At 37.0% G+C, this 27,730-nt stretch overlaps 1 protein-coding gene across 1 annotated transcript in view; it reads right to left on the bottom strand.

The window, feature by feature from the left end:
- Positions 1-27,730, bottom strand: part of DMD (dystrophin) — a 1,698,782-nt gene that overhangs the window by 1,491,246 nt on the left and 179,806 nt on the right. The window contains exons 5-6 of the mRNA XM_060087208.1: positions 18,929-19,117; positions 17,836-18,017 (exon numbers count right to left, since the gene is read on the bottom strand). Of these exons, the coding sequence (XP_059943191.1) occupies positions 17,836-18,017; positions 18,929-19,117 (371 nt within the window). The remainder of the gene's footprint in view (positions 1-17,835; positions 18,018-18,928; positions 19,118-27,730) is intronic.

The raw sequence follows: 27,730 nt of genomic DNA, 5'->3' as shown, positions 1-27,730 counted from the left end.
GGAAATTTATCAAATTCATAAAATAAAAATCTACCACCCACAGGCAAGGAAAGAGTTTGCATTTTTCTTGGTTTCAATTTATGGTTTTCAAGTGGTCATTTAGAAAGGGACATAAAATCAAAAGGAGAATGGAGCATAAATATGACTGGCACTAGAGAGAGGAGGTAGGAGAATTGTAATAAAATAGCTCCAGACAGGAGATGGTCCTGACAAAGTCTAGAGGCAGAAGGATGCAAGTTATGATACTACGAACTGCTGCAGCCAATGTCCAATTGTAAAAAGCATAGGTGGACAGAGGGAGACTAGCAAAAGCAATACACTGAAAGAAGCTGGGACTCTGATGGCACAACTGAGTCACAGACTTAATGGTCTTGAGTCACCCCACCTGTAAATTTATTGTAATAAGATAATAGATATCCTTATGGTTTTAAGCATTGCTTCCCAAACTTTAATGTGTATATGACTCACGTGCTTAGTGCATCTTATTACAGATTCTAAGGCAGTGGGTCTGAGAAGAGGGCTGAGATTCTTCATTTCTAACAAACGCCCAGGGGATGCCAGTGTTGCTGGTGCATGGATCACACTTTAAGGAGCAATGCTACAAACCACTTTGAGTTGGGCTATTTGTTAGTTACAGTAAAAGGCATCTTAAGGTATACCGTTTTTCAGGGCTTCCCTGGTGGCGCAGTGGTAGAGAGTCCGCCTGCCGATGCAGGGGACATGGGTTCGTGCCCCGGTCCGGGAAGATCCCACATGCCGCGGAACGGCTGGGCCCGTAAGCCATGGCCGCTGAGCCTGCACGTCCGGAGCCTGCGCGTCTGGAGCCTGTGCTCCGCAACAGGAGAGGCCACAACAGTGAGAGGCCCGCGTACCACACACACACAAAAAAATGTATACCATTTTTCAAATAATTTTATTGGAGATCTGTCTCTCACCTCACACCCACTGTGGGAACATTAGCTTCCTCAACATGAAAGAAATCAATGCAAACATAGGATCTGCTTTACAGAGATACTGTTGGACCCTGGGAAAGCATTTATTCCCTAACCAGTACTGTCCAGTAGAATCTTCTACAATAATGTAAATGTTGTAGATCTGCACTCTCCAATATATATATAAACTATAGCCATGAGTGGTTATTGTGCACTTGAAATATGGCTAGTGTGACTGAGAAACTGAAATTTTACCTATACTTAACTATAATAATTTAATTTCACAATTAAATAGCTACATGTGGCTACTGGCTACAGTATTAGTACAACTCTAAACCAACAGATAATTGGATTTACAACAGCAAAAAAATCCTTATTTGAAGTCTTTACCATACCATTTCTTTATGCAATGCAATATTTATAAGGAATGATATTCTGAGTTAAGGAATCTAGCAATAAATATGAACAGCAATTTTTGATACTTCCATTCTCTAGACACAAACTTATAAATGCCAGAAGTGTACATGTTTTTATTAATTTCAGCCTATATTTGATACTCTTAAGAGTGTTTCTTGGGCTTTATGGTAATACATTATAAAAAAGGTGTAAAAATACTTACAAAAAATTAATCATGTAATACATTATAAAAAAGGTGTAAAAATACTTACAAAAATTAATCATGTATGTAAAAGTACAGACTTTATAAATCCTAGGGGATTACAGTTAAAAATTACAAAATTGGGCTTCCCTGGTGGCGCAGTGGTTGAGAGTCCGCCTGCCGATGCAGGGGACACGGGTTCGTGCCCCGATCCTGGAAGATCCCACATGCCGCGGAGCGGCTGGGCCCGCGAGCCATGGCCGCGGAGCCTGTGTGTCCGGAGCCTGTGCTCCGCAACGGGAGAGGCCACAGCAGTGAGAGGCCCGCGTACAGAAAAAAAAAAAAAAAAAAAAAATTACAAAATTACCAAGAATGGTAAACCCTTTAGGAAGACAAGTTCTCAAGCCCAATTTCCTAGACTTAGTAATTATTTGTTTATATGCAATTCTTAAATAAGAAATACAACTAACAGAAGAAGGTAAAGTATTATTGTGAATTTCCAGATTACAAAAGAATCACCAGCGATGTTCAATTAACATGTTATAAATTCACAATATAATCCCATGATTTAAGTTGTCAATAAAACATATAGTTGGCCAGTGTGAATTAGAGAAACTGAATTAACAAGACATTTTTAAACTCATGCCATTTAGTAACTAAAATCATACTGATACAAACTAAAATTAATTTATTCACTTATTCAAACTGTTGGCTTGAAAATCTTAGCAAAATGGTTTTAACGAATAGATTACAGAGTTCTGATTTTACCTCAGGAATTGCTTACACGCAACCAGATGCTCCCAGAATGCTGACATATGCTTAAACGTGTAGCTATATAAACCCTATAAACCCCCATATATGGGTTTTTATTTCATTTACTCTATTAATAAAGTGGCCATTGAAGGTGATGTTTAAGTCCAGTTTTTATTCAAATTATCACATAAAGGTGAATTAGTGGAATTTATCTCTAGCCAGGTGATTCCAATGAACATCCAGGGTTAAAAATTATTGTATTGGTTCTCAGGACTCAGGCATAATTTTTACATCAGCCCTGGGATGCTCACAAGTGGCAAATGTTTTGGTAGCTGACCCCAGGCAGCATGGCCACAAAAGGAACCAGAGGCATGGAGATAATATGGACGTAGGTTTATGGTGAATAAAAATGTCTTTACCCAATTATTTATAAACTAATAATACTTTATAAGTAGTACATTATCTATTAAATAGTAATTCTGACCTTGCACAATTTGGGACTTATAAATAAAATTTTATTTGTGAGTAACAAATTATATTCATCATTTGTCAGACAATAAAGGTATTACTGTAATTAATACTAATGATGCAGGAACTGATATTAGCCCCAATTTACCGATGGGGGAACAAAGGTTTACCTGAGTCAAAAGGCAAGCAAGGGGAGGTGGGAATGTGGGAATCAGGTATTGTGTCCCTGGGGTCTGCTTCACCATTATGTTATATTACCTGTACAAATGATACTTTTTTAGAGATAACTTTTGTATCTATTCCTCATTTCATTTATGTCAGTGATTATCAAGAAGGAAAAATAGAAGAAAAAAGAAGGTCATTTACTGGGATTTTCTAGATTTTTGTCATTAATAGATAATTTTACTCTTTCTTCTCACCAAAACAAGGGGACATTATGAGGTTTACATTAATAACAGAAACCACCATACACTTTGAGACCCGGTTCCCGTCAAACATATGGTGACAAAGTAAAATGAATGACCAGACATTTTAAACATTTATAATGTTTCATTAAATGTAAGAAACAGAAAATCTGATATATTCCAGGCAAAAAAAGCAAACATTGCTTTAAAATAGAAAAACAATATTGATAAATTCAAGAAAACTTTCAGTCACATATGTACAAATACATAAAGGGTTTCTGTTGTCTGGCAGTAATGAATGGGCCATATAAAGCATATCAGTATTTTTCAACTCTCAAGGTTTAGAACATTTATCAAAGGTCACTGAATGCCCTGTGAAACATAAGGCTTAAAACTAAGAATCCAATAAAGTAATGACCCCCAAATGCATAAGACTTTCACCATCACTGTCACCTCTACTTGACCACCTTTACTGTCACCACCTCCACCACCAATTTCTGCCAGTTCCCATACTCAATTTCTTAAAGTCTATCACCAGAATCTGTGCAGGTGCTTAATCCCTCCTGCTCCCCTGCACCTCCTTGCCTCAAAAAGGCCATCCTCTTTCCTCCAAGTCCTAACCACACCTTAAAAGACCCAGCTGCAAAGCCTGACACTGGACAGTGGTCTTCTGTCTCTAAATCTTAGGCACTAGTATAGTAGGAGTTTCCATTGGAGAATGAAGTGAGGCAACGGTCTAACAGAATCATGAAGAGTTTCTTTTTTTTCCCAAAAACAAATGTGTCCATCCTCTTCTCTACAACACCACCACTCCCACCAATCGGTACACTGACATCTTGGGCCAGGGAAGAAAGCAAGGAGAACAGGTCAGGCACATTTTTCAAAAGCTCCCACTAATTCTCACACTTACCATTCTATTATACCCTGCAACCTGGTAGTGGAGGCCACAGTTTTTATTCTACAGCCTCACAATAAATATTTTAGAAAGAACTCACTTGCCAAGTTTCTCTTCCAACAACAGAAATGAAACTTTCGATTCTCCCTCACAATCAAACGTGTATTAGTATTTATTTTTCCACTGAATGGAGTATGAAAAACAGTATTGTGTTCAAAAAGGACTCTGTGAAACAAAAATGCACCACTGTATTTTTTTTTGGATTGTACTGGGATTTACTGAATTAACAAATGAGTTCCAGGAATGTCTGACTTCTTATTTGCCAGTATCTCTGAGTAAAGAGGAGGCCCATGTGGTCCTGGCTCACCCTATACTGAGGATGATGTTCATAAACCAGCTTAAGGTGTGGAGGATCACTTATTGGGGCCCCAACTTGGGCCATTCCTGGGTCCTGATTTCTGCCACCTCACCTCCAAAAGGGAGCTCTGTCACATGAAGCACCTAGCAATCCCCCAAGACTAAAGCAGCCATGAATGGGGCCACTTTCCCAGTGACCACAGAGAAGCAAGGGCCAGGGGATGATGCTACCTCAGCCACCTCCCTCAACTGGAATGGAAGAGGGGCAGACATCATGTAGGACTACCGGGGGTTTTTATAATAAATCTCAAAAGTGAACTAGTGTTTAATGTCTCTGAGAACAAAATCAAACCAAACTTTCCTTTCCACTTGGATTTTGATGCTATTTTATTCCTCCAACCATATAGCTTAACAACAGTTTAATTACTGAGATTCTTCAACTATCCAGAGCAATATTAAAGTTCAAAATGCAAACAAATTCATTTGCATTTTGACAGCATAAATTCAAAATAGTAACAGTAACATAATAAAGAAGCTGCATGGTTGGATGCAATAGATTCTTGTGGCAAATACACTATGGCAACACTCAATTCAATCTTCCTGATTAAATACTTACAAAGTGGGTGAAGAAACTCTCAGATGTCATCACAAACCAAAGGTGACTCTTAAATACGACTGGAAGTCTGTTTAAATTATCTCTAGTAAAAATGGGGTATGTTGACACTCTAAGATCATATTAATTTATGCAATAGAAACCCACTCTCAACCTCAAAAATTATGTCACTACATAATATCTGGCATACACTAGACATACAATAAATATTTCTTGAATGCCTAAATAATATCACTTATCAATCAGACATAAGACGATATAGTACAAAAATGTATACATTTTTCCAATCAGAAATACCAGAATTAAGATTATAAAAACATCAACTTCCATTAAATCTGCTCCTGTTGAGACAGTCCACTGATTTAATTTGAATCAGTTTTCTAGCCATAAATGAGAATAGCAACACTTTATCTGACACATTGTTTCTCAAACATGCCGAGCTCATTCCTGCCTTGGGATCTTGCCATTTGCTTCCCTTTGGCACAGCTATTAGCATGGCCATTCCCTCCCCTCGTTTAGGCCTCTTCTTAAATATTACCTCATCAGGGAGGCCTTCCCTAACTGACCACGCACCCACAGTAACACAACGTTTCACTCTCTAAATCTATCCCCTGCCTTTTTTCCTCCTTTTTATCATTTAATGCCATCTGCTCTGATATAAATATTTTACATATTTTTTAATTGTCTGTCTCCTCCCACGAACAAGGCATGCTCAATAAGAGAGGGATTTAGTCTGTTCTGTCCACTGATATTTCCCCAGTATCTAAAATGGTGCAGGGAACACAGGAGGTAAGAATTGTTAGTTAGATGGATGAATGAATGATTGAGCTTAATTTTCTAATTATCATTATTTATCTTTCTGAAAAAGCAGTGTTCCAAAAATGCTACTCTCGACTCTCATTTCTCTGAATTCCAGAGATTTGGCTTTCCTATTTATAATTTAAACTATGAGAGTCACATACTTTATATTATCGGAACAAGTTGTGTCCACATTTTTTTTTTTTTTTTGGCCATACCACGTGGCTTGTGGGATTTTAGCTCCCCGACCAGGGACTGAACCCGGGCCTTCACCCTCTGTCCACATTTTAACTGTGTGTTGTTTACAGAAAAGATTGTCATGGCCGGCCATATCAATTTAAACCTGATCAACTTACTGTATGTTAATAACTGCTGCTTATTAGGCCAATAATGAATTGTCAGTACTCTCACATTGTCTCTATTGTATATTCTTTCACAAGAATCTTGCTATTCCATGTCAACATTTGAGGAATGAACGTGACATCACCAGCACCATTTCTGGAGCTTCTGAGAAAGTAGTTAATATGTTTGGCCCACCTCGGTTGATAGAAAAATCGGGTGCTTAGGAATCACCTGAGCTCTCGTAAAATTACAGATTCTGATTCTGTTGTATGAGGGCTGAGATTCTGCATTTTTGACTACATCTCAGGTGACGTTGTTGCTAGTGGCTCCTGAACCACCTTGATCTCCAAGGAATTCTTATTTTAACATGATTAGACGAAAAAAATGTATTAATGAAACCATGAAATAAAATGACAAGTGAGTCTAAGATTACACACTGTTAAAAAAAGTTCACTGCAACAAATTCATTTAACAGATTAGAACTACTTAAGAAATTAATTCAATTATTCATCCATTCATTCAGATATTCACATGTGCAATATGTTAGTCACTTCACTTGGGAGAAAACAACCCACCCATTTGTTCAGCAACTCTTTTGCTCTATTCACTCTCACATGTTATCTCATTTCCAGGTTGGAAGAGACATTTGAAAGAGAGAGAAAAAAAAAAGATGAGCCAGAGTTGTTAGACATATTTTTCTCTCCAGCCAAACTGTAAATGGTGATTCACAATTATTTCCCATGTTATGGCTTGTATTTTCACCCAGAGACTATTCATATCTCTCCTCCTGATGATGTAAACCAGAACATAACTTCACTTGGCCTTCTTACTAACTTACTTTCATTTGTTTTTCCCTCACCATCACAAAGGTTTTAGTTTCCCCCTGCATGTCCTAACCACAATTATCAGAGAAGTTGATGGAACTTGCTGTGCTTATCTTTATAAGTCCTTGTAGAAATGTCAGTAAATCTCTTTTGCTCTCTGCAGGTTGCATTTTTCAATCAAATTAATTAGCTTATTCATAGAGAAGAAAATCTTCTGTTTTCCCTACACCAGTAGTCTTCCTGTACTTCCACAGAGGGAAGTTTTGTCTTTTTCTTCTCTCTCCCTCACTGTACTTCCACAGAGGGAAGTTTTGTCTTTTTCTTCTCTCTCCCTCACCTCCCACCACTCAAAGGGTAATTCTACAGGATAAAAACGAAACAAAACAAAAATCATTTTGCCTACTCTTCTGAAGGTTTCCAGCTCGAGCATGTCAACAGATACTGTCTTGTCTTAATTATTTTATTTTAATTATGCAATCAATGGCACTTAGTTCTTTCATTTCAATCTCATAAACATTGTTAAAGATTGGTAATTGACCAACAGCAGCATGTTTATGTCAAGGTAGTGTGTGGCTAGAGATATCTTAACAAAGTTCTTTATTATATTAGACTTTGCTTCATTAACAATTCATGTCCACGAAGATATCAGAATTGAAGACGAAAGAAATTAATAAGGAAAGAATCAAATGAGAATAGAATAAAACGGAGGAAGAAAGAAAGAAGCATCTACATATTTATGTTTTTACTTACATTCCTTTGCAAGGAATATTTTTAAATGTTTCAATAATAAAATTATAACTTCAAACACAATTTTTATCACACTGCTCATGTTCCCTTGCCCCACAGAAAACATCCACAAACAAATCCTTTGGGGAAAAAATGAGCAAAGCAATTAGAACAGGCTGGAGGAAAAAAAGAGCAAAAAATATATATGAGGCATAGTTATACAGTATGGTTAAAATAATTAACCCACGGCTAGTCACCTTATTTATAATGATGATAATTCTTTACATTTCATAATAATTTTGCATTCATAATCTACTTTTCATACCCTACCTTGGCCAGTATCATTTAGAGGTGTGCCAGGTTCTGTGGAACTGCCACTGTTCCAGATATCAGTAACTGAGGACCACAGAGGGAAAGTATGTCGCCCAGTTCACATAAATAGGTGTTTGAGAAAGGGAGACCTTATCCCTTAGGCAAATTAGAGTAGATTTAGCATAAGTTGGAAATCAGAGCATTTTGTTACCTCTGTATTTTTAAAATTTCCTGTTTTGTTTGATAATTGTTAATGGTTTGTGGGAAAACCAGCATTTCCTAGATACAACCTGTATAAAGGTAGCATCTGTATGTATGACGCAAGGATGCCTGTTTCCAGAGGAAAAATAAAATCTTGACTGTTAGAATGGCAAAAAAGAAAATAAATACAGCAGGAATGGTTTATAAATTAATGACTGGGCTAAGACAGTAGAATACATGCATGCATTATTACAACCACCTCCTGGCATAAGATACTAGCATCTCTTACCTGGGCTATGGCACTGATTATAACTGCCCTGTCTTCTTCTAGTGGTATTACCAATATTTTCTTTACCTGTTTTTCCCCTACTTAAAACCTTTTGATGGCTTTTTCTTGTACTTAAGCTAGAACTCAAAGCCCTTGATTTTACCCTGACACTGCAATACATGACAACACCCCTACGTATATTTCAACCCCATCTCATACTTCAGCTATCTAATCTTCCCTCCTGCAACTCTCCAGCCATGCTGGCCTTTTGGTTCCTCTATGAAGCCAGACTGTCCCTATTTTAGGGCTTTTGCATTGACTGTTCCCTCTGTCTGAAGTGTACTTCCTCCTGATCCGCAAATGGTGGCTCCTTCTTGTCATTCAAATTTCAAATTAAATGGCACCGCCCCAGAAATAACATTTCTGGGTCACAAAGGCTAAATTAGCCCCTCAAACTCTATCACATTACCTTTCAATCTCTTCAAAACATGTATTCCTATCTGATATTTTTCGTGTGTGTGTGTGTGTGTGTGTGTGTGTGTGTGTGTTTTAATTTTACTGGATGTCAGACTCTCTAGAGCTTCTGGAACCTTGCCTCTTGTGTTCATTACTGTATCCCCAATGCCTTGAAATGTAACTGATATTTTGAGGCAGTCCATTAATACTTATTAATATTTGTCTGTATATAGATAGATACAGATGTAGATAGTATTATATATATATACATACACTGTTACATAGTGTTATATATATATCACAATGACTATATATTGAATGTAATTTGATTACTGTTCATAGATATGTTGGTAGATAATACTTATAACTTACAAGTGTAAATATTCATAGATTTTAGTTATCAGTTTATCTGTACTCCCAGCCAATCTTTGTACTTTTGTGATATGACAACAACTTAAGAATTCTAGCTGTCTTTGGTTATATCTCATAGGTCTAGAGAAACCTTAATTATCATTCTTCTCACCCTAAGTCTATGCTTAGGCAGGGATAATGGCTTCTGACTGGGTCTATCCATACCCTATCTTTCTTTGTGGAAGCAAGCTGAAAGGTGCGGACTAATCCATTTTTTGTTTGTTAGCAATTTACTACGCCTTCCTACTCCTATGTAGTCATATGTTTGGAAACAATAGGTAATGCTCCAAATTGAAGCTATTCATCAACATGGCCATGACAGTAAAAGCTGAACAGGTAGCAATGTAGTAAACCATTAAATAAAACCTCAAATTGTATTTTTTAAATACGGACAACATCCTATTGTTATAATCAGCTTTTGATTCCTCTAAAACAATCTATCAAAAGCCAGGTCCTACATAGTTTGCATAATGGCTTATCTCATTTAGAATTTTACACATGAAAACCCACAAAGTTAGTGAAAGTGGTATGTGAAACTTACTGTTATTTACAAACTCACAAGAAATTTCTGAATTTGCTTGGCTTAAATAATGCTTTGTGTATGTGTATCTCAACAAATTGTCCAGACAAGTCTATGTGCTACAAGCAGTTCCGTATTAGTGTCTCATTTTAAAAACTCTATTATGTTTTAGCAAAAGCTATGCCAGCTAAGAGGCTGCCCTTACCTTCTTGCTAATCATTCTAAAAGCTTAAATACAAACTGAAGTCCCCCAAACTTCCCTAAGGACAAACTATACTTTGGAGTCAATCTCAGCTCAGTGACATTGCCATTTCAGGTTCTGCATCCTCCAGCAGGATGGGGGTGAGGAAATTACACACATATGTGTGTGTACACGGTCATCCATGTATGTGTGTGTGTGCTGTCATCCATCACCTAATGGTAGATATCTCTTTAACAAGGGAATTTTTAAAAATTAACCTGTTTCTAAATGTTATAACAACATTAAAAACTTGGGATTTTAATTTTAGGCTGAATTCACCTTTTCTCAACTCAGTCTCAAGCTGCAATTAATTAACTGTTAGTATGAATAATTAATCCCATATTGTTAGTCCTACTGAAAAAAGAGAGAGAGGAACGATGGAGGTATTTAACCTCCAGAAGAGGATGGCAAAACAGAATGCACGAAGGAAAAGAGGGTGGTGCCACTATGGGAAAGGCAGTAAAAGAGGAGGTTGGATTTTAAAGACTTTCAAATTTTATCTGAGGTTGCTCTGTTTAAGTTGCACAAACGGGTGAAAACAAAAGTTGCAAGCTGAAGAATGTTGGCATATGACCACAAGTAGGAGGCTCTATATCTTATGATTTATAATGATAAATGGGTGGCATAAACTAGTTGAGCCTTGGGCACGGTGGGGGTGAGACTTAATAGTTATAATATGGCTATTATAATTCTCACATCTGGGGTTAGTTGCAATCGTCAAAATGATCACAGTTGGGGAAAAAGTCAACATGCACAGACTACCATCTCCAGGTTTAGAATACCAATATTCGTGAAAATTCTATCTTATATATGCTTTATTTATTCTTTCAAAATACACGAGCTTAAAAATGTGTTTTTCAAACTCCAGATGGTTTCGGGACCCAGTTTGGGGGAAAAAAAAGATGCTCAGAGTCTGAAAGCTCGTGACGCAAAGTTGCTAAAGGAGTACCGGGATCCGAGGGGACGTCCCCACACCTCCAGAGGCAGCGATCAGGCAGCGGCTCCAGAGAGCTCAGCAGCTGTGTGGATGAAAGACTCTTGGTGCTCCAGGTAGGAGTCAGTGCTGTGCTTCTGAGGTGGGAGAGCCAACTTCAGGACACTGGTCCACAAGAGACCTCCCAGCGCCACGTAATATCAAACGACAAAAATCTCCCAAAGATCTCCATCTCAACACCAACACACAGCTTCACTCAATGACCAGCAAGCTACAGTGCTGGACACCCTATGCCAAACAACTAGCAAGACAGGAAAACAACCCCACCCATTAGCAGAGAGGCTGCCTAAAATCATAATAAGGCCACAGACACCCCAAAACACACCAACAGACGTGCGCCTGCCCACCAGAAAGAGAAGATCCAACCTCATCGACCAGAACACAGGCACTACTCCCCTCCACCAGGAAGCCTACACAACCCACTGAACCAACTTTAGCCACTGGGGACGGACACCAAAAACAACGGGAACTATGAACCTGCAGCCTGCGAAAAGGAGACCCCAAACAAAGTAAGATAAGCAAAATGAGAAGACAGAAAAACACACAGCAGGAGAAGGAGCAAGATAAAAACCCACCAGACCTAACAAATGAAGAGGAAATAGGCATTCTACCTGAAAAAGAATTCAGAATAATGATAGTAAAGATGATCCAAAATCTTAGAAATAGAATAGACAAAATGCAAGAAACAGTTAACAAGGACCTAGAAGAACTAAAGATGAATCAAGCAATGATTCAAAACACAATAAATGAAATGAAAAATACTCTAGATGGGATCAATAGCAGAATAACTGAGGCAGAAGATCGGATAAGAGACGTGGAAGATAAAATAGTGGAAATAACTACTGCAGAGCAGAAGAAAGAAAAAAGAATGAAAAGAACTGAGGACAGTCTCAGAGACCTCTGGGACAACAATAAACGCACCAACATTTGAATTATAGGGGTTCCAGAAGAAGAAGAGAAAAAGAAAGGAACTGAGAAAATATTTGAAGAGATTATAGTTCAAAACTTCCCTAATATGGGAAAGGAAATAGTCAAGTCCAGGAGGCACAGAGAGTCCCATACAGGATAAATCCAAGGAGAAATATGCCAAGACACATATTAATTAAACTGTCAAAATTTAAATACAAAGAAAACATATTAAAAGCAGCAAGGGAAAAACAACAAATAACACACAAGGGAATCCCCATAAGGTTAACAGCTGATCTTTCAGCAGAAACTGTGAAAGCCAGAAGGTACTGGCCGGACATATTTAAAGTGATGAAGGAGAAAAACCTACAACCAAGATTACTCTACCCAGCAAGGATCTCATTCAGATTTGATGAAGAAATTTAAACATTTACAGACAAGCAAACGCTGAGAGAGTACAGCACCACCAAACCAGCTTTACAACAAATGCTAAAGGAACTTCTCTAGTCAAGAAACACAACAGAAAGAAAAGACCTACAATAACGAACCCGAAACAATTAAGAAAATGAGAATAGGAACATACATATCGATAATTACATTCAATGTAAATGGACTAAATGCTCGCACCAAAAGACACAGGTTGGCTGAATGGATACAAAAACAAGACCCATATATATGCTGTCTACAAGAGACCCACTTCAGACCTAGGGACACATACAGACTGAAAGTAAGGGGAGGGGAAAAGATATTCCATGCAAATGGAAACCAAAAGAAAGCTAGAGTAGCAATTCTCATATCAGACAAAATAGACTTTAAAATAAAGACTACTAGAAGAGACAAAGAAGGACACTACATAATGATCAAGGGATCAATCCAAGAAGAAGACATAACACTTGTAAATATTTATGCACCCAACATAGGAGCACCTCAATACATAAGGCAAATACTAACAGCCATAAAAGGGGAAGTTGACAGTAACACATTCATAGTAGGGGACTTTAACACCCCACTTTCACCAATGGACAGATCATGCAAAATGAAAATAAATAAGGAAACACAAGCTTTAAATGACACAATAGACAACATAGATTTAACTGATATTTATAGGACATTCCATCCAAAAACAACAGACTACACTTCCAAGAGCTCATGGAACATTCTCCACGACAGATCACATCTTGGGTCACAAATCAAGCCTTGGTAAATTTAAGAAAATTGAAATCCTATCAAATATCTTTTCAGACCACAATGCTATGAGACTAGATATCAATTACAGGAAAAGATCTGTAAAAAAAATACAAACACATGGAGGCTAAACAATACACTACTTAATAACGAAGTGATCACTGAAGAAATCAAAGAGGAAATCAAAAAATACCTAGAAACAAATGACAATGGAGACACGATGACCCAAAACCTATGGGATGCAGCAAAAGCAGTTCTAAGAAGGAAGTTTATAACAATACAATCATACCTTAAGAAAGAGGAAACATCTCGAATAAACAACCTAACCTTGCACCTAAAGCAATTAGAGAAAGAAGAACAAAAATCCCCCAAAGTTAGCAGAAGGAAAGAAATCATAAAGATCAGATCAGAAATAAATGAAAAAGAAGTGAAGGAAATGATAACAAAGATCAGTAAAACTAAAGGCTGGTTCTTTGAGAAGATAAACAAAATTGATAAACCATTAGCCAGACTCATTAAGAAAAAAAGGGAGAAGACTCAAATCAATAGAATTAGAAATGAAACAGGAGAAGTAACAACTGACACTACAGAAATACAAAAAGATCATGAGAGATTACTACAAGCAATTCTATGCCAATAAAATGGACAACCTGGAAGAAATGGACAAATTCTTAGAAATGCACAACCTGGCAAGACTGAATCAGGAAGAAATAGAAAATATGAACAGACCAATCAAGAGTAATGAAATTGAAACTGTGATTAAAAATCTTCCAACAAACAAAAGCCCAGGACCAGATAGCTTCCCAGGCAAATTCAATCAAATATTTAGAGAAGAGCTAACACCTATCCTTCTGAGGGAGGAACACTCCCAAACTCATTCTATGAGGCCACCATCACCCTGATACCAAAACCAGACAATGATGTCACAAAGAAAGAAAACTACAGGCCAATATCACTGATGAACATAGATGCAAAAATCCTCAAAAAAATACTAGCAAACAGAATCCAACAGCACATTAAAAGGATCATACACCATGATCAAGTGGGGTTTATTCCAGGAATGCAAGGATTCTTCAATATATGCAAATCAATCAAGGTGATACACCATATTAACAAATTGAAGGAGAAAAACCATATGATCATCTCAATAGATGGAGAGAAAGCTTTTGACAAAATTCAACACCCATTTATGATAAAAACCCTCCAGAAAGTAGGCATACAGGGAACTTTCCTCAACATAATAAAGGCCATATATGACAAACCTACAGTCAACATCGCCCTAAATGGTGAAAAACTGAAACCATTTCCACTAAGATCAGGAACAAGACAAGGTTGCCAACTCTCACCACTCTTATTCAACATAGTTTTGGAAGTTGTACCCACAGCAATCAGAGAAGAAAAGGAAATAAAAGGAATCCAAATAGAAAAAGGAGAAGTAAAGCTGTCACTGTTTGCAGATGGCATGACACTATACATAGAGAATCCTAAAGATGCTACCAGAAAACTACTAGAGCTAATCAATGAATTTGGTAAGGTAGCAGGATACAAAATTAACACAGAGAAATCTCTGGCATTCCTATACATTAATGATAAAAAATCTGAAAGTGAAATTAAGAAAACACTCCCATTTACCATTGCAACGAAAAGAATAAAATACCTAGGAATAAACCTACCTAAGGAAACAAAAGACCTGTATGCAGAAAATTATAAGACACTGATGAAAGAAATTAAAGATGATACAAACAGATGGAGAGATACACCATGTTCTTGGATTGGAAGAATCAACATTGTGAAAATGACTCTACTACCCAAAGCAACCTACACATTCAATGCAATCCCTATCAAACTACCAATGGCATTTTTCATAGAAATAGAACAAAAATCTTCACAATTTGTATGGAAGCACAAAAGACCCCGAATAGCCAAAGCAATCTTGAGAAAGAAAAACGGAACTGGAGGAATCAGGCTCCCTGACTTCAGACTATACTACAAAGCTACAGTAATCAAGACACTATGGTACTGGCACAAAAACAGAAATATAGATGAATGGAACAGGATAGAAAGCCCAGAGATAAACCCATGCACATATGTTCACCTTATCTTTGATAAAGGAGGCAGGAATGTACAGTGGAGAAAGGACAGCCTCTTCAATAAGCGGTCCTGGGAAAACTGGACAGGTACATGTAAAAGTATGAGATTAGAACACTCCCTAACACCATACACAAAAATAAGCTCAAAATGGATTAAAGACCTAAATGTAAGGCCAGAAACTATCAAACTCTTAGAGGAAAACATAGGCAGAACACTATGACATAAATCACAGCAAGATCCTTTTTGACCCATCTCCTAGAGAAATGGAAATAAAAACAAAAATAAACAAATGGGACCTAATGAAACTTAAAAGCTTTTGCACAGCAAAGGAAACCATAAACAAGAACAAAAGAAAACCTTCAGAATGGGAGAAAACATTTGCAAATGAAGCAACTGACAAAGGATTAATCTCCAAAATTTATAAACAGCTCACACAGCTCAATAACAAAAAAACAAACAACCGAATCAAAAAATGGGCAGAAGACCTAAATAGACATTGCTCCAACGAAGATATACAGATTGCCAACAAACAAATGAAAGAATGCTCAACATCATTAATCATTAGAGAAATGCAAATCAAAACTACAGTGAGATATCATCTCACACCGGTCAGAATGGCCATCATCAAAAAATCTAGAAACAATAAATGCTGGAGAGGTTGTGGAGAAAAGGGAACACTCTTTTTTTTTTTTTTTGGTACACGGGCCTCTCACTGTTGTGGCCTCTCCCGTTGCGGAGCATAGGCTCCGGACGCACAGGCTCAGTGGCCATGGCTCACGGGCCCAGCCGCTCTGCGGCATGTGGGATCTTCCCACACCGGGGCACGAACCCGTGTCCCCTGCATCGGCAGGCGGACTCTTAACAACTGCGCCAACAGGGAAGCCCGAAAAGGGAACACTCTTGCACTGCTGGTGGGAATGTGAATTGGTACAGTCACTATGGAGAACAGTATGGAGGTTCCTTAAAAAACTACAAATAGAACTACCATATGACCCAGCAATCCCACTACTGGGCATATACCCTGAGCAAACCATAATTCAAAAAGAGTCATGTACCAAAATGTTCACTGCAGCTCTATTTACAATAGCCAGGAGATGGAAGCAACCTAAGTGTCCATCATCGGATGAATGGATAAAGAAGATGTGGCACATATATACAATGGAATATTACTCAGCCATAAAAAGAAACGAAATTGAGTTATTTGTAGTGAGGTGGATGGACCTAGAATTTGTCATAGAATGAAGTAAGTCAGAAAGATAAAGACAAATACCGTATGCTAACACATATATATATGAAATCTAAGAAAAAAAATGTCATGAAGAACCTAGGGGTAAGAGGGGAATAAAGACACAGACCTACTAGAGAATGGACTTGAGGATATGGGGAGGGGGAAGGGTAAGCTGTGACAAAGTGAGAGAGTGGCATGGACATATATACACTACCAAACGTAAAATAGATAGCTAGTGGGAAGCAGACACATAGCACAGGGAGATCAGCTCGGTGCTTTGTGACCACCTAGAGGGGTGGGATAGGGAGGGTGGGAGGGAGGGAGACACAAGAAGGAAGAGTTGTGGGAACATATGTATATGTATAACTGATTCACTTTGTTACAAAGCAGAAACTAACACACCATTGTAAAGCAATTATACTCCAATAAAGATCTAGAAAAGAAGAAAAAATGTGTTTTTCCCCTGCCTATTGTCACACTATAATTTAGTACTGGAATAACAATCCTCCCAGCATATCTAACGAGTTTCTTTGGTCCTATTTTAAAGGTTTTAATCCTCATAAATAATAGCTAAGTAAACTTAAGGCGCTTGGACAATTTCTTTAGCTTAATGTATTCAAATCCACAGTTGGCACTTCATTTCTTTTCATTTAAAAATAAATCTATCTTGTCTCAATAGGCTCTACATGAATACACACACCTAACAATATAAATCAAAGCAAAACATTCAAAATGATGAGGTCTACTTGTTACCTTTATAAGAAATATGCCATTTTCAGAATGTCTCAAAAATTCTTTTTTGATTAAGTCAATATATATTTTTAAGATAATTCACAATCATGCAAGTACTTGAAGAAGGATTTCCAATTAGAGGAGAAACTTTTTTCAAGAGGATTTCCATAAACATATGAAAAACTAATATTTTAAGAGCTTTTCCTTCAGAAGAGAAGTTTCTTGTCAACTGTACCTAATATGTGATTTTATGTGCATGATTTCCTGTGTAAACTTCACGTCTTCTAAATTCACATTTTAATTTTTGGAGAAAACTTAGAAAATATTAACTATGACAACAACTTTAGGAACTTTAAAGTATAGTTCTGTAGATAGTGGTTCTTCTCTCCAATATCTCCACTTCGATTACAAAAGTGAAAACCAAAATATAACAGACACGAAAATCTAACCAAAATGCCCCCTGAAGAAGAGCTGCATACTTTAGGAAAGAACTGAGAATCCTAACTTAAACAAGAAACTGCATCAAAATAATAGTAAGATTCTAAAACTTGCTACTATTAGAAATTAAAAACAGACTTACTTGCTTTGTTTTTCCATGCTAGCTACCCTGAGGCATTCCCATCTTGAATTTAGGAGATTCATTTGTTCTTGAACTTCAGTTTCTTCATCTTCTGATAATTTCCCTGTCCCAATCAGCTGACTTCCCAATTGGAGAACATTGCCAACTCGTCCCTGATGGGATGTCAAATCCATCATGTACCCCTGACAAAGAAAGAAGCTGATAAGAGTTGACACTGTAGGGAAAACATTATGGTTTTGAATCTTTTTTTTCTTTTTTTTTGCAATTTTAAATTTGTAGCACATTTAAACTTTATTCCCAGTAAAAGTATTTTAATTTTTAAGAAAACTTAATACTGTTTTTAATAAGAATTAAGGAAAATTACTAGCTTAGGTCACCTTCTGCAGAAGCAGACCCTGAGATCAGGACTTATGTGCTAGTGATTTATTAAGGAGGAGATCTCAGGGGAGATCTACAGGGAAGCCAAAGAAGCAGGAAACAGGACTGGGGAGGGGAGGAAGCCAAGTAAGTGTGTCACCTCAGGAAAAGTCTCCCACTGAGGGTAGTTCAGCCTGATACCCCACAGGTACTCTGGAGTGTAAGTTCTATCTCAGCATTGACCTTGACCCAAGAGAAGGAAGTTGGCCTTTCATATTCCTATCTGAGTCTTTGGCAGAATCTAATCTCAGCATCTTCAAGTGTTATTCTCCAAAGGACAACTTCCAAAGCTGGCTACTGGAATGCCAAACACATGAAAGTTTATCTTGTTTCCTAAATAAACACTAAATTATCAAAATACAAGGATCTTATAGAGTAAATGAGGAAAACAGAGAGACATCATAAGTCATATGCCTTGTTTCATTAATGTTTTTTTAAATATTTTTTTAAATATTTATTTATTTATTTGGCTGCACCAAGTCTTAGCTGTGGCTCGCAGGATCTTTTTCAGTTGCGGCATGCAGGATCTTTAGTTGCAGCATGTGATCTCTTAGTTGTGGCATGCGATCTCTCAGTTGCAGCATGTGGGATCTAGTTCCCTGACTAGGGATTGAACCCGGGAGTCTTAGTCACTGGACCACCAGGGAAATCCCCATTAATCAATGTTTTGCTTTACCTCATGAGTATGAAATTGTTCTTTCACTTCTTCTACATCATTAGAAATCTCTCCTTGTCCTTGCAATGTGTCCTCAGCTGAAAGAAGCCATGAGAGTACTTCTTCTAAAGCTGTCTGGTAACTGTCCAGGTTTACTTCAGTCTCCATCAATGAACTGCCCAATGACTTGTCTTCAGGAGCTTCCAAACGCTGAACAATAAAACAAATTGGGTGTTATACAATTAGTATCTTGGCAGACTGTTCCAGCACATTAAATGATAAATCGAATGAAATATTTAGAATGCTAGAAATGTCCACTTGCATTATCAGACACACGAACAGCAGAAACATACAATAACGAGCCTGCATTTTAACATCCTCACAAATATACACACAAATTCTCAAATGGCAGCTGGAATCCACTTCGAATTAGTATTTTATTAAAGCTCTTCTAGATTACTATAAAGAGTGAATTAGTACATCATCTCTTCATGTTGTATTTTAAATGCCATGGATTTTCATCCATAGGTAAATTTTTTTAGTTCATATTTTCAATCCTTTACATATACATTATTGGTATTATATTTACATAACTTTTGCAATAACATTAAAGGAAACATCTCTTCCCAAGATCCCCTAATAAAATATTTCTGAAAGTTCACAGACAAGTTACCAGTATGAAAATAAGTGGGGGAAAGGTAAAATTTAAAAAGAAATAACCTCATTCACACATCTGAAATTTCTGACAGTATAACGACTTCTGTGAGTTAAGCCTTTATTTCCAGAAGGTCATGGTTTAAATAACAAGACATTATCTTAGGCAAAGCAAAATATGAAGTATTTGCTACCAGATTTATTTAGCAGGATGTTAACTGAGATTCCCAACAGTTGTCTTGTAATTTCTCCTTGGATCCTAAAGCTGAGAACGATGGTGACAAAGTGTTCATAATTCTAAAGAGAAGATCCAGGCCACCTATGAAGGAATTGCTAAAAAGGGACCACAAAACTGTCCCACCACCCTTAATCCACAGCCTAGCTCAAAGGTGTGTAAGAGGAAACAAGGAGACTGGAGAAATCTGGTGAGAAAGGATTCCCCTGGAGTGCGATGCACATCCATACCTTCCACCACCTCAAGCCAAGTAATGGAGACCTCAAGAGAATCACCTGTAGAGGTGACGGTAGCTTCTAGGATGGAATATTGACCTCTAAACCTGGCTGTGTATTTGCAGAGATTCAGGAGCTATGGGACCAGTACTACCAAGTGATGGGAGAGAGCTCTTGGGATAAGCTATGTGCCTGCTGCTTTAACCTGAAGGCAATTATCAACAGCAAAAATTTGAACAAATAAGAAAATCTGCATAAAGTTTTCTTTAGGCCAACTGCACTCATGGCAGGTTGCTGGGCTTTAGAAATCCTGAGAAGGCCCACACTCAAGAGGGTTTCCTGCTGAGGTAAGGAACACAGGCAAAAAGTTGAAGTAGTCAGAGCAAAAATATTGGAGAAATATTTGGAGAGAAATCTTCTGAACACCCTATAAAGAGAGCAAGTAAGCACTGGGCCCTAACAAACAGGATTTTGCAAAGGAAACAAACAGCATTGTAGAACAACCAGAAGCTACTTGGGGTGGGGGTGGGGGGCAGGGTTCATGACCTTGCCTAGAGAAAAATTCATCCTTTTGATGGTTCTTCCCTGCCATGCCTGCCTTGAATTTCCAGTCCCCAGCAATTCTGGGCCTTATCCCACTGAGCTGCTAGCACCACCTTAATTGTGCTCTTCTGATAAATGCTCCTATTTTGAAACTTTAATATGATAAATTTCTCTATTAAGTCCTTTAGGATGAAAAAGCGTAGTGGCAGTCTTTGGTGTAATATTTTCATCAAATGATGCACTCTTAATCTATTTCTAGAGAACTGGCAGAAATAGTGTCACCCTGTTAAGTCAAAATCACCCAACTCCAGTATCTCAAACAGAGCATAAATGCCCCAAGAGGGCTAGTCGCATCGGCCCTTCCCAAGGTCAAGGCAAGTTCTGAAGGTCTGAGGTGTTAGAACAAGTTTCATGGTGTATCCCTTCTCTCTACCCCTAACTACTATAAATAATAAGTATAAAAGTCATCATTAAGAGGAAAAAAGTCACAAAAATGTAGCCTGGGAGATGTGTGTAGACAGAACCAACTTCATGGTTGGGCAACCTGAGCAGTTTTACGGTGCCCAAGACTCAGAACGACCCCTTGCTTGTTTTATCTCCTTTTTGACATTGCTGTCTTAAAATTCTTAATAATTTTATCTTTGAACTTGGGTTTTGTAAGTGAAGTCCAATGGGTTGATGAAGTATGCATGTGAGCAGAGGAGATAAGTGCAATAGGTGTGTTTGCCCCATTTTCATATAGTGTTTCTGATGTCCCATGAGCCTAGAATTCTGGTGGACCCATGACGTGTGGGAGTTGAGCAGACTCAAAGTGAACGGAAGGTAACTATGACTGAATGAGAGGGGCACTGACGGCCCCAGGAAGTCACGCTTTCTGTTTGAACAGGAATTTGCTTCCAATGCAGAAAGAAGGCAATCCTAAGAAAACATGAACAATCAAAGAACCCTATCATATCCTTTCTTACTCGTATTTCTTTCCTGTATTAGCCAACCATTTATGCTGAAACTGACGACAGAGAAAGAAAGGGAAAGATAGGACAAGATGGTTCCTTTCCTTTCACTCCGTCCTTAACTCATCAGTAAGCTGAAGGCACAGGGCATGGGTAGAACTTACACCTATCAAGAAGTGAAATAAAAACAGCTTAGTTGTACAATGTTTCCATGTTAAGAATGAAATACATAGGCATGCACAAGCTCTGAAATACAAATTGTGCAATGCTGGTGATTCTACTTGAGTTAAATGATCTTATATTTGCATTTACAACTGCAATTGCACAATTTAACAATCAGCAGTAAAACTCATGCTAGTACTCTAAAATTTTAATTTTCTTTATTCAGTATGATGTCAAATAGCAAATAAAAAACACGATGGCAAGTTGAGAGAAAGACCATAGAATAAAGTAAACAGCTTTATATTTTAGTAATTTTAACAGCACTTTCCTTCCTGAATTTTTGAACAAGGGGCTCCGTATTTTATTTTTCACTGGGCTGTACAAACTGCTAGCCAGCCCTGTAGGTAGGTGGAAAAAAAAGTACAGTCCACTCCTGGATATTTTGCCTTCCCTGGGTTATGGGTGAGAAGAGATGGGACATTTATTATGTACAATAAAAAGTGGTTATAAAACCCAGGGGCTTTGGAGGCAAACAATCAGTGTTTGAATCCTGTCACCATGGTAAAGTTACTTAGCCCCATCATTAGCCTTAGCTTCCTCCTATGTAAAATGAGAACAATAATACTTTCCTAAGACTGCCATAAGAATTAAAGGAGAGTATATAAAGTGTTTGGCAGAATACCGATCTTGTGCAAGAACCCAATACAGTAGGAGATAGCTATTAATTATTATTCAATTCTTCTACACATAAGAACCATTTTGAAACACAACCTGCTCCAAGGTTACCTTCTTAAGTCACTGTCCAGATTTCAAGGGCCAGATAATTCCTATAGAAAAAATGACCCAGGAAACTTCTAAGAGCAAGCATCAATTAAATCAAACCTTTCTGAACCTGAACCTCAATCTAGTTCCTATTTAAAAGTTCTAGAAAATATTAACAATCTTGAGTTCAAATAATCTTTTGCAAATGATAAATTGTAAACAACACTATTACTCAAGTAACACAATACTATATTTTACTACTGTACAATCTGGATTAAAAAAGTAAACAGCTCATGATTTACTGATATTTACAGAGGCTTGAATTTTTGGAGAAAATTTTAGAAGGCAAATCTTTATACTCAAGGACATGCTGTCTAGAACTCATAAATTCTTAATCTAAAAGTTTTGTCTGAGGATGTTCATAAAACAAAAACTTTGCAAAGACAGCTATATTAAAGATAAATTCAAACATGAATAAGCTATGTAAAATTACATAAATAACTCAATTAATCATTATTTATATCTATAAATCAGCTCTACATATATACACGATTATGGTCAAAATTGTCAGCTAGACTCTGAGTAATTTTTTCTCTGTCTAGACCACTGTTTTTCAAATTTGTAAGTCATGATCCATCAGTGATTCATGAAATCATTTTAGTGGGTCATGACCAGGAATATTCTATTTAAAATTAAATAGAATAAAAATACCAGTCTGTGTAATTTATATTAAGGACTAGATTCTTTAGTGAATTTTTGTTTCAGATATATATATATATATGTGTGTCTATGTATAAATGTATATGTATATATGTTCTGGATCAAGATAAAAAAATTTATAGCTCATGGAACAAAACTGGAAATGGTTCTAGAATTTCAGATAAACCCATGAAAGAAGAAATTTGCTTGAATTCCACATTTGCACATTTGCAACAAAACCCTTGGAAAAACACATATTCTTTTTATTTATTTATTTTTTTGTCCATCTTTGAAAGAGAATTTGGAAACAAACAAGGACACATAGGCTTATGCTTTTGGTTTTAGCTTTCCAAAATATGTATTCATTGTCATAGTATTACATATTTCACTTTAGCTTGTGGCTAGTTCATACATATTATGGCAAAGAAAATTTTCTAGGAAACTTGATCTTTGCTTCTTATAGAAAAAGATCTATGCATAAGAAAGAGACACCAATCATTTCATGAATGGAGATGCTAGGATCAACTGGAAATAATTTTTTTTCCTATGCTTTGATCTTATTTTAATTTCTGTCTTTATAAAAGTAGTTTATGTTTGCAGTACATTGGGCAAATAATGATTCATATGAGAGGCATAACAATGGATGGATGAAACAATTCTGGTTGTTTTCAAAATTAAGAACACTAAAATTTATTCAACATTACCCACACACTTCAAAGGCTTAATTACGACCCTTTTGCACGAAGAATTACTAGATATTGTCACCTGTGTTCCTTGAAGATGTTGCTAATGCATAAAGGTGAAGGAGTAGACAGCAGAAGAGTAAAGTAATGGGGGAAGACAAATAAGTATATGTGTTAGTCCTGCAATGTCCAGGACAAATGTCTGGAAACTCATCTCTAGTAATAGAAATTGTCATAATAAAACAGAGAGTGATAGGCTTGACACGACTCCATACATCAATATTTTTTAAAAACCAGTTTACTATCTAGTTGACCTGGGATAAGTTATTCAACCTCTCTGTGTCTCAGTTTCCCCATCTGTAAAACAAAGAAAATAATAATATATCTCCATAAGACTGTTGAAAAGATTATATGTAATGATGCATATAAAATGCTAAGCACATTCCAGTTTCCAAGAAATGCTTTGCAATGCCTGTACTTGGGGATCAATGTTCGCTGAAATGGTAAATGAGTTTTATGAGGAAACACAGTTGAATGAGCTGTGTGTATTTTTAGAAGCATGACTTTGGCAATTCAAACTGAGATAAGTCATCAAATGGCAACACATAGGTAGTGAAACCAGCAATCCAGCAAACCACAAAGCTCTTAGAAAAATAGCTGGGACGTTTCCAGAGGGCACAATCTATCGCTGAGTACTTTTATATTTCTGTTGAAACTGATCTATTTTGGCAACTTCCCCAAATTTAACCTTAAAATGTGATATGAGTTTTAACCTGGATAAAAACAGTTTTACTGTTCTTGGATGTATAAATGCTTCAAGACCTTTTGAAAGTTTTGTCACTTAGATCCTTTAAATGTGTCACACTTCTTTTTTACACAGTCTAAGACAATGCATGGATGGTGAATTTTTGGGTGTATTCTATAATCTTTTTTATCCTTCAGTGAAAGATTATTTGAAAGCTAAAGGATCATGGAGGGATAACCAAGTGGTTCTTTTACTAAATAACAGAAGAACAGTTCGGAGGAACCAGGATTTATATCTGGAAACATTCTTGCCACATTTCTGCTGTGTTTCCTCTGAGATATAACATGTAAACCAGGGTATTATTCAAAGTATGAAAAATGATTACAGAAGTGATTTATGAGAAGTTAATCCATCATGCAACACTGTACATGACATTCACTCTAATGATACCATTAAATAGGTAATTTTTAATATTGCTTGTGCCTGAAATTCAGTTCAAAGTTAAGCCCTAATGAGGATTTAGGAAAAATTATGGCCTGCTGTATGGCAATATTAAAACAACCATCACAACAACAACAACTATATCTCTAATAGCAATAACAACAGCTGCCATTATTTATTGGGCACTTTGTGTCAGCCAATTTGCTAAGCACTTAACGTGCATTATATCATTTTTCACCACAACAGTTCAAGACGACAGAAAATAGTAGGATGAGGAAACGGGAACAGAAAAATTAAATAACATGCCAAAGGTCACAAAGGTAACTGGCTGATCTGGTATTTAAAACCAGGTTGCTTGGATTCTAAAACACGCATCCTTACCTATTCTCTTCAAGGAAAGAGAGCCTTTGTTTAAGGTCTTTTGACATTTATAAGGGAAATGCAAATGATATTAAGCCCTGGGAAGACTCTGGATAGATTTCATTAACAGCCACAAATTCTGCCCTCTGCCTCAAGCCAAGTAATAAAAGACCAGAGCAGTCCTCTGCCCTGTTGGTGCAGGTAGATTAGTCAGTTGAAGGCAACAGGCAGTTCTTCAGTTTTATCATTGGCTCCTAACAAGAGTGTGCATGCTTCAAGGTATATACTTCAGGGTCTCCTTAACAATTAAATCTCTTAATATTAAGGTTTAGAGAACTGAGAAGAGCGTATAAAGGTTCACTGTATTTGAAAGAAATAAAAGTTGTGAAACCTTTTGACAAGTTTTTTATCTCTTGTTGTACTAATATTTCTTTTCACATCTTAAAGTAAAAGACTCAAAAGTCAGGGTGGGCTACAAGCTAGGAGGAATCACTCCTGATTTAGGGAAGATACTATAAAAGAATTTAAGGGTATATATGTATATACTATAAAATGAGGTGATGGAAAACATGAGTAGGAATGCAAAACAGAGTCCCAAGTGGGTCTGACGTAGAAAATACATGTCATAAAGACATATGTGTGTATTAGTTTAAAAAAAGACCCTTTTATTATTATTGAAATGACTTGCTCTTTTATCTTCAACAATTTGGTTGAAAGCTGTCCAGCAAACAACATACTTTACAATTTATTTCACATTCACCTCTTCTTTTTCATTCCTAGTGACATCACCCTAAACCACTGGTTCTCAAGCAGGAGCTGTTTTGCCCTCTTGGGGACATTTGACAATATCTGGAGGCAGTTTTGATCGTCACTGCTGGGGGTAGAGGGTGCTACTGACATCTAGGACATCTAGTAGGTAGACGCCAGGAATGCTGCTAAACATTCTACACTGCACAGCTCAACAGCAGCATAAGTACTACCACCACCCACTCCCCCTCCACAAAAAAATGATCAGGCCCCAAATGTCAGGAGTGACATTTTGAGAAACTGTGCTAAAACAACACAAAAGTGAGGTTAATGACATGCTCCCCAAATTGATTCCCTCTTCTCTATCTTTTGCTTGCTTCAATCCAACTTGAGCATAGTTGCCACATTTATAACGGGTATCTTACTCTTACATGCAATAAACTTCAGTGATTTTACTCTTAGAATACAGTCCAAAATTCATACCCTAACATGTAGTGGTCTCAGATGTTTTCCTCTATTCTCTCTCTCACAGCTTTGGAAACCTACAAATAATCAATTTTCATCTTTCACCTTCCTACTTGTATATTTCTCTGCTACCAACATATTAAAACAACAACAACAAAAATACTTTCCCAAACATATTTAAATCATATTTGCCTTTAAGTTCCAGCTCAAATCTCATCTCCTGTATGACTCTTCCTGAACCTTACAATAATGCTCTTCAATTTTGTAAAGTGTTCATCTTTATCAAAATAACATTTGTGACTGCATATTCCACTTTTTTCTATTCTTTTTTTTTAATTTACATCTTTTTTAGAGTATAATTGCTTTACAATGGTGCGTTAGTTTCTGCTTTATAACAAAGTGAATCAGCTGTACATATACATATATCCCCATATCTCTTCCCTCTTGCGTCTCTCTCCCACCCTCCCTATCCCACCCCTCTAGGTGGTCACAAAGCACCGAGCTGATGTCCCTGTGCTATGCGGCTGCTTCCCACTAGCTATCTATTTTACATTTGGTAGTGTATATATGTCCATGCCACTCTCTCACTTTGTCACAGCTTCCCCTTCCCCTTCCCCGTATCCTCAAGTCCATTCTCTAGTAGGTCTGCGTCTTTATTCCCATCTTGCCCCTAGGTTCTTCATGACCATTTTTTTTTCATATTCCACTTTTTTAATCACATTGTTCCATAGCAATTTTGAGGACTGATTCAACTTAGCTGCCCTATTCACTATGCACCCAATCTACCAGGTATTACAAAAGTTTTAGCTAAAAAAATTAATCTTCTATTATCTAAATCAGGATTTCTTGGAATATCAAATGAAAACATTTTCATATTTATAATATGGATTCAAAACCTCACGAAAACATTTCATTTATATTTTAAATGAACTTAAAAATTTTCAAGTTTCTGTGTGTAGATGTAAAAGATTTCATAACTGACACACTTATGATGAGAATACTGTCAAATATCCATTTTTGAAATGCACTCTCCATAGCACAGATTTCCTATAATGCAGTTCCTTTCTTAATCATTGTCGGTTAATACAGAAATTTGCCTTGAAAGGAGAGATCAAGTCTTTTTACTGCTTTTGGAAATGTCTGAGAAATGACACAGTGAGCA

The sequence above is a fragment of the Mesoplodon densirostris genome, chromosome X, assembly GCF_025265405.1.
Source record: "Mesoplodon densirostris isolate mMesDen1 chromosome X, mMesDen1 primary haplotype, whole genome shotgun sequence".
Classification (NCBI taxonomy): Eukaryota; Metazoa; Chordata; class Mammalia; order Artiodactyla; family Ziphiidae; genus Mesoplodon; species Mesoplodon densirostris.
Note: the sequence above shows the minus strand (reverse complement) of the source record. Positions and strands in the feature narration are given on the sequence as shown.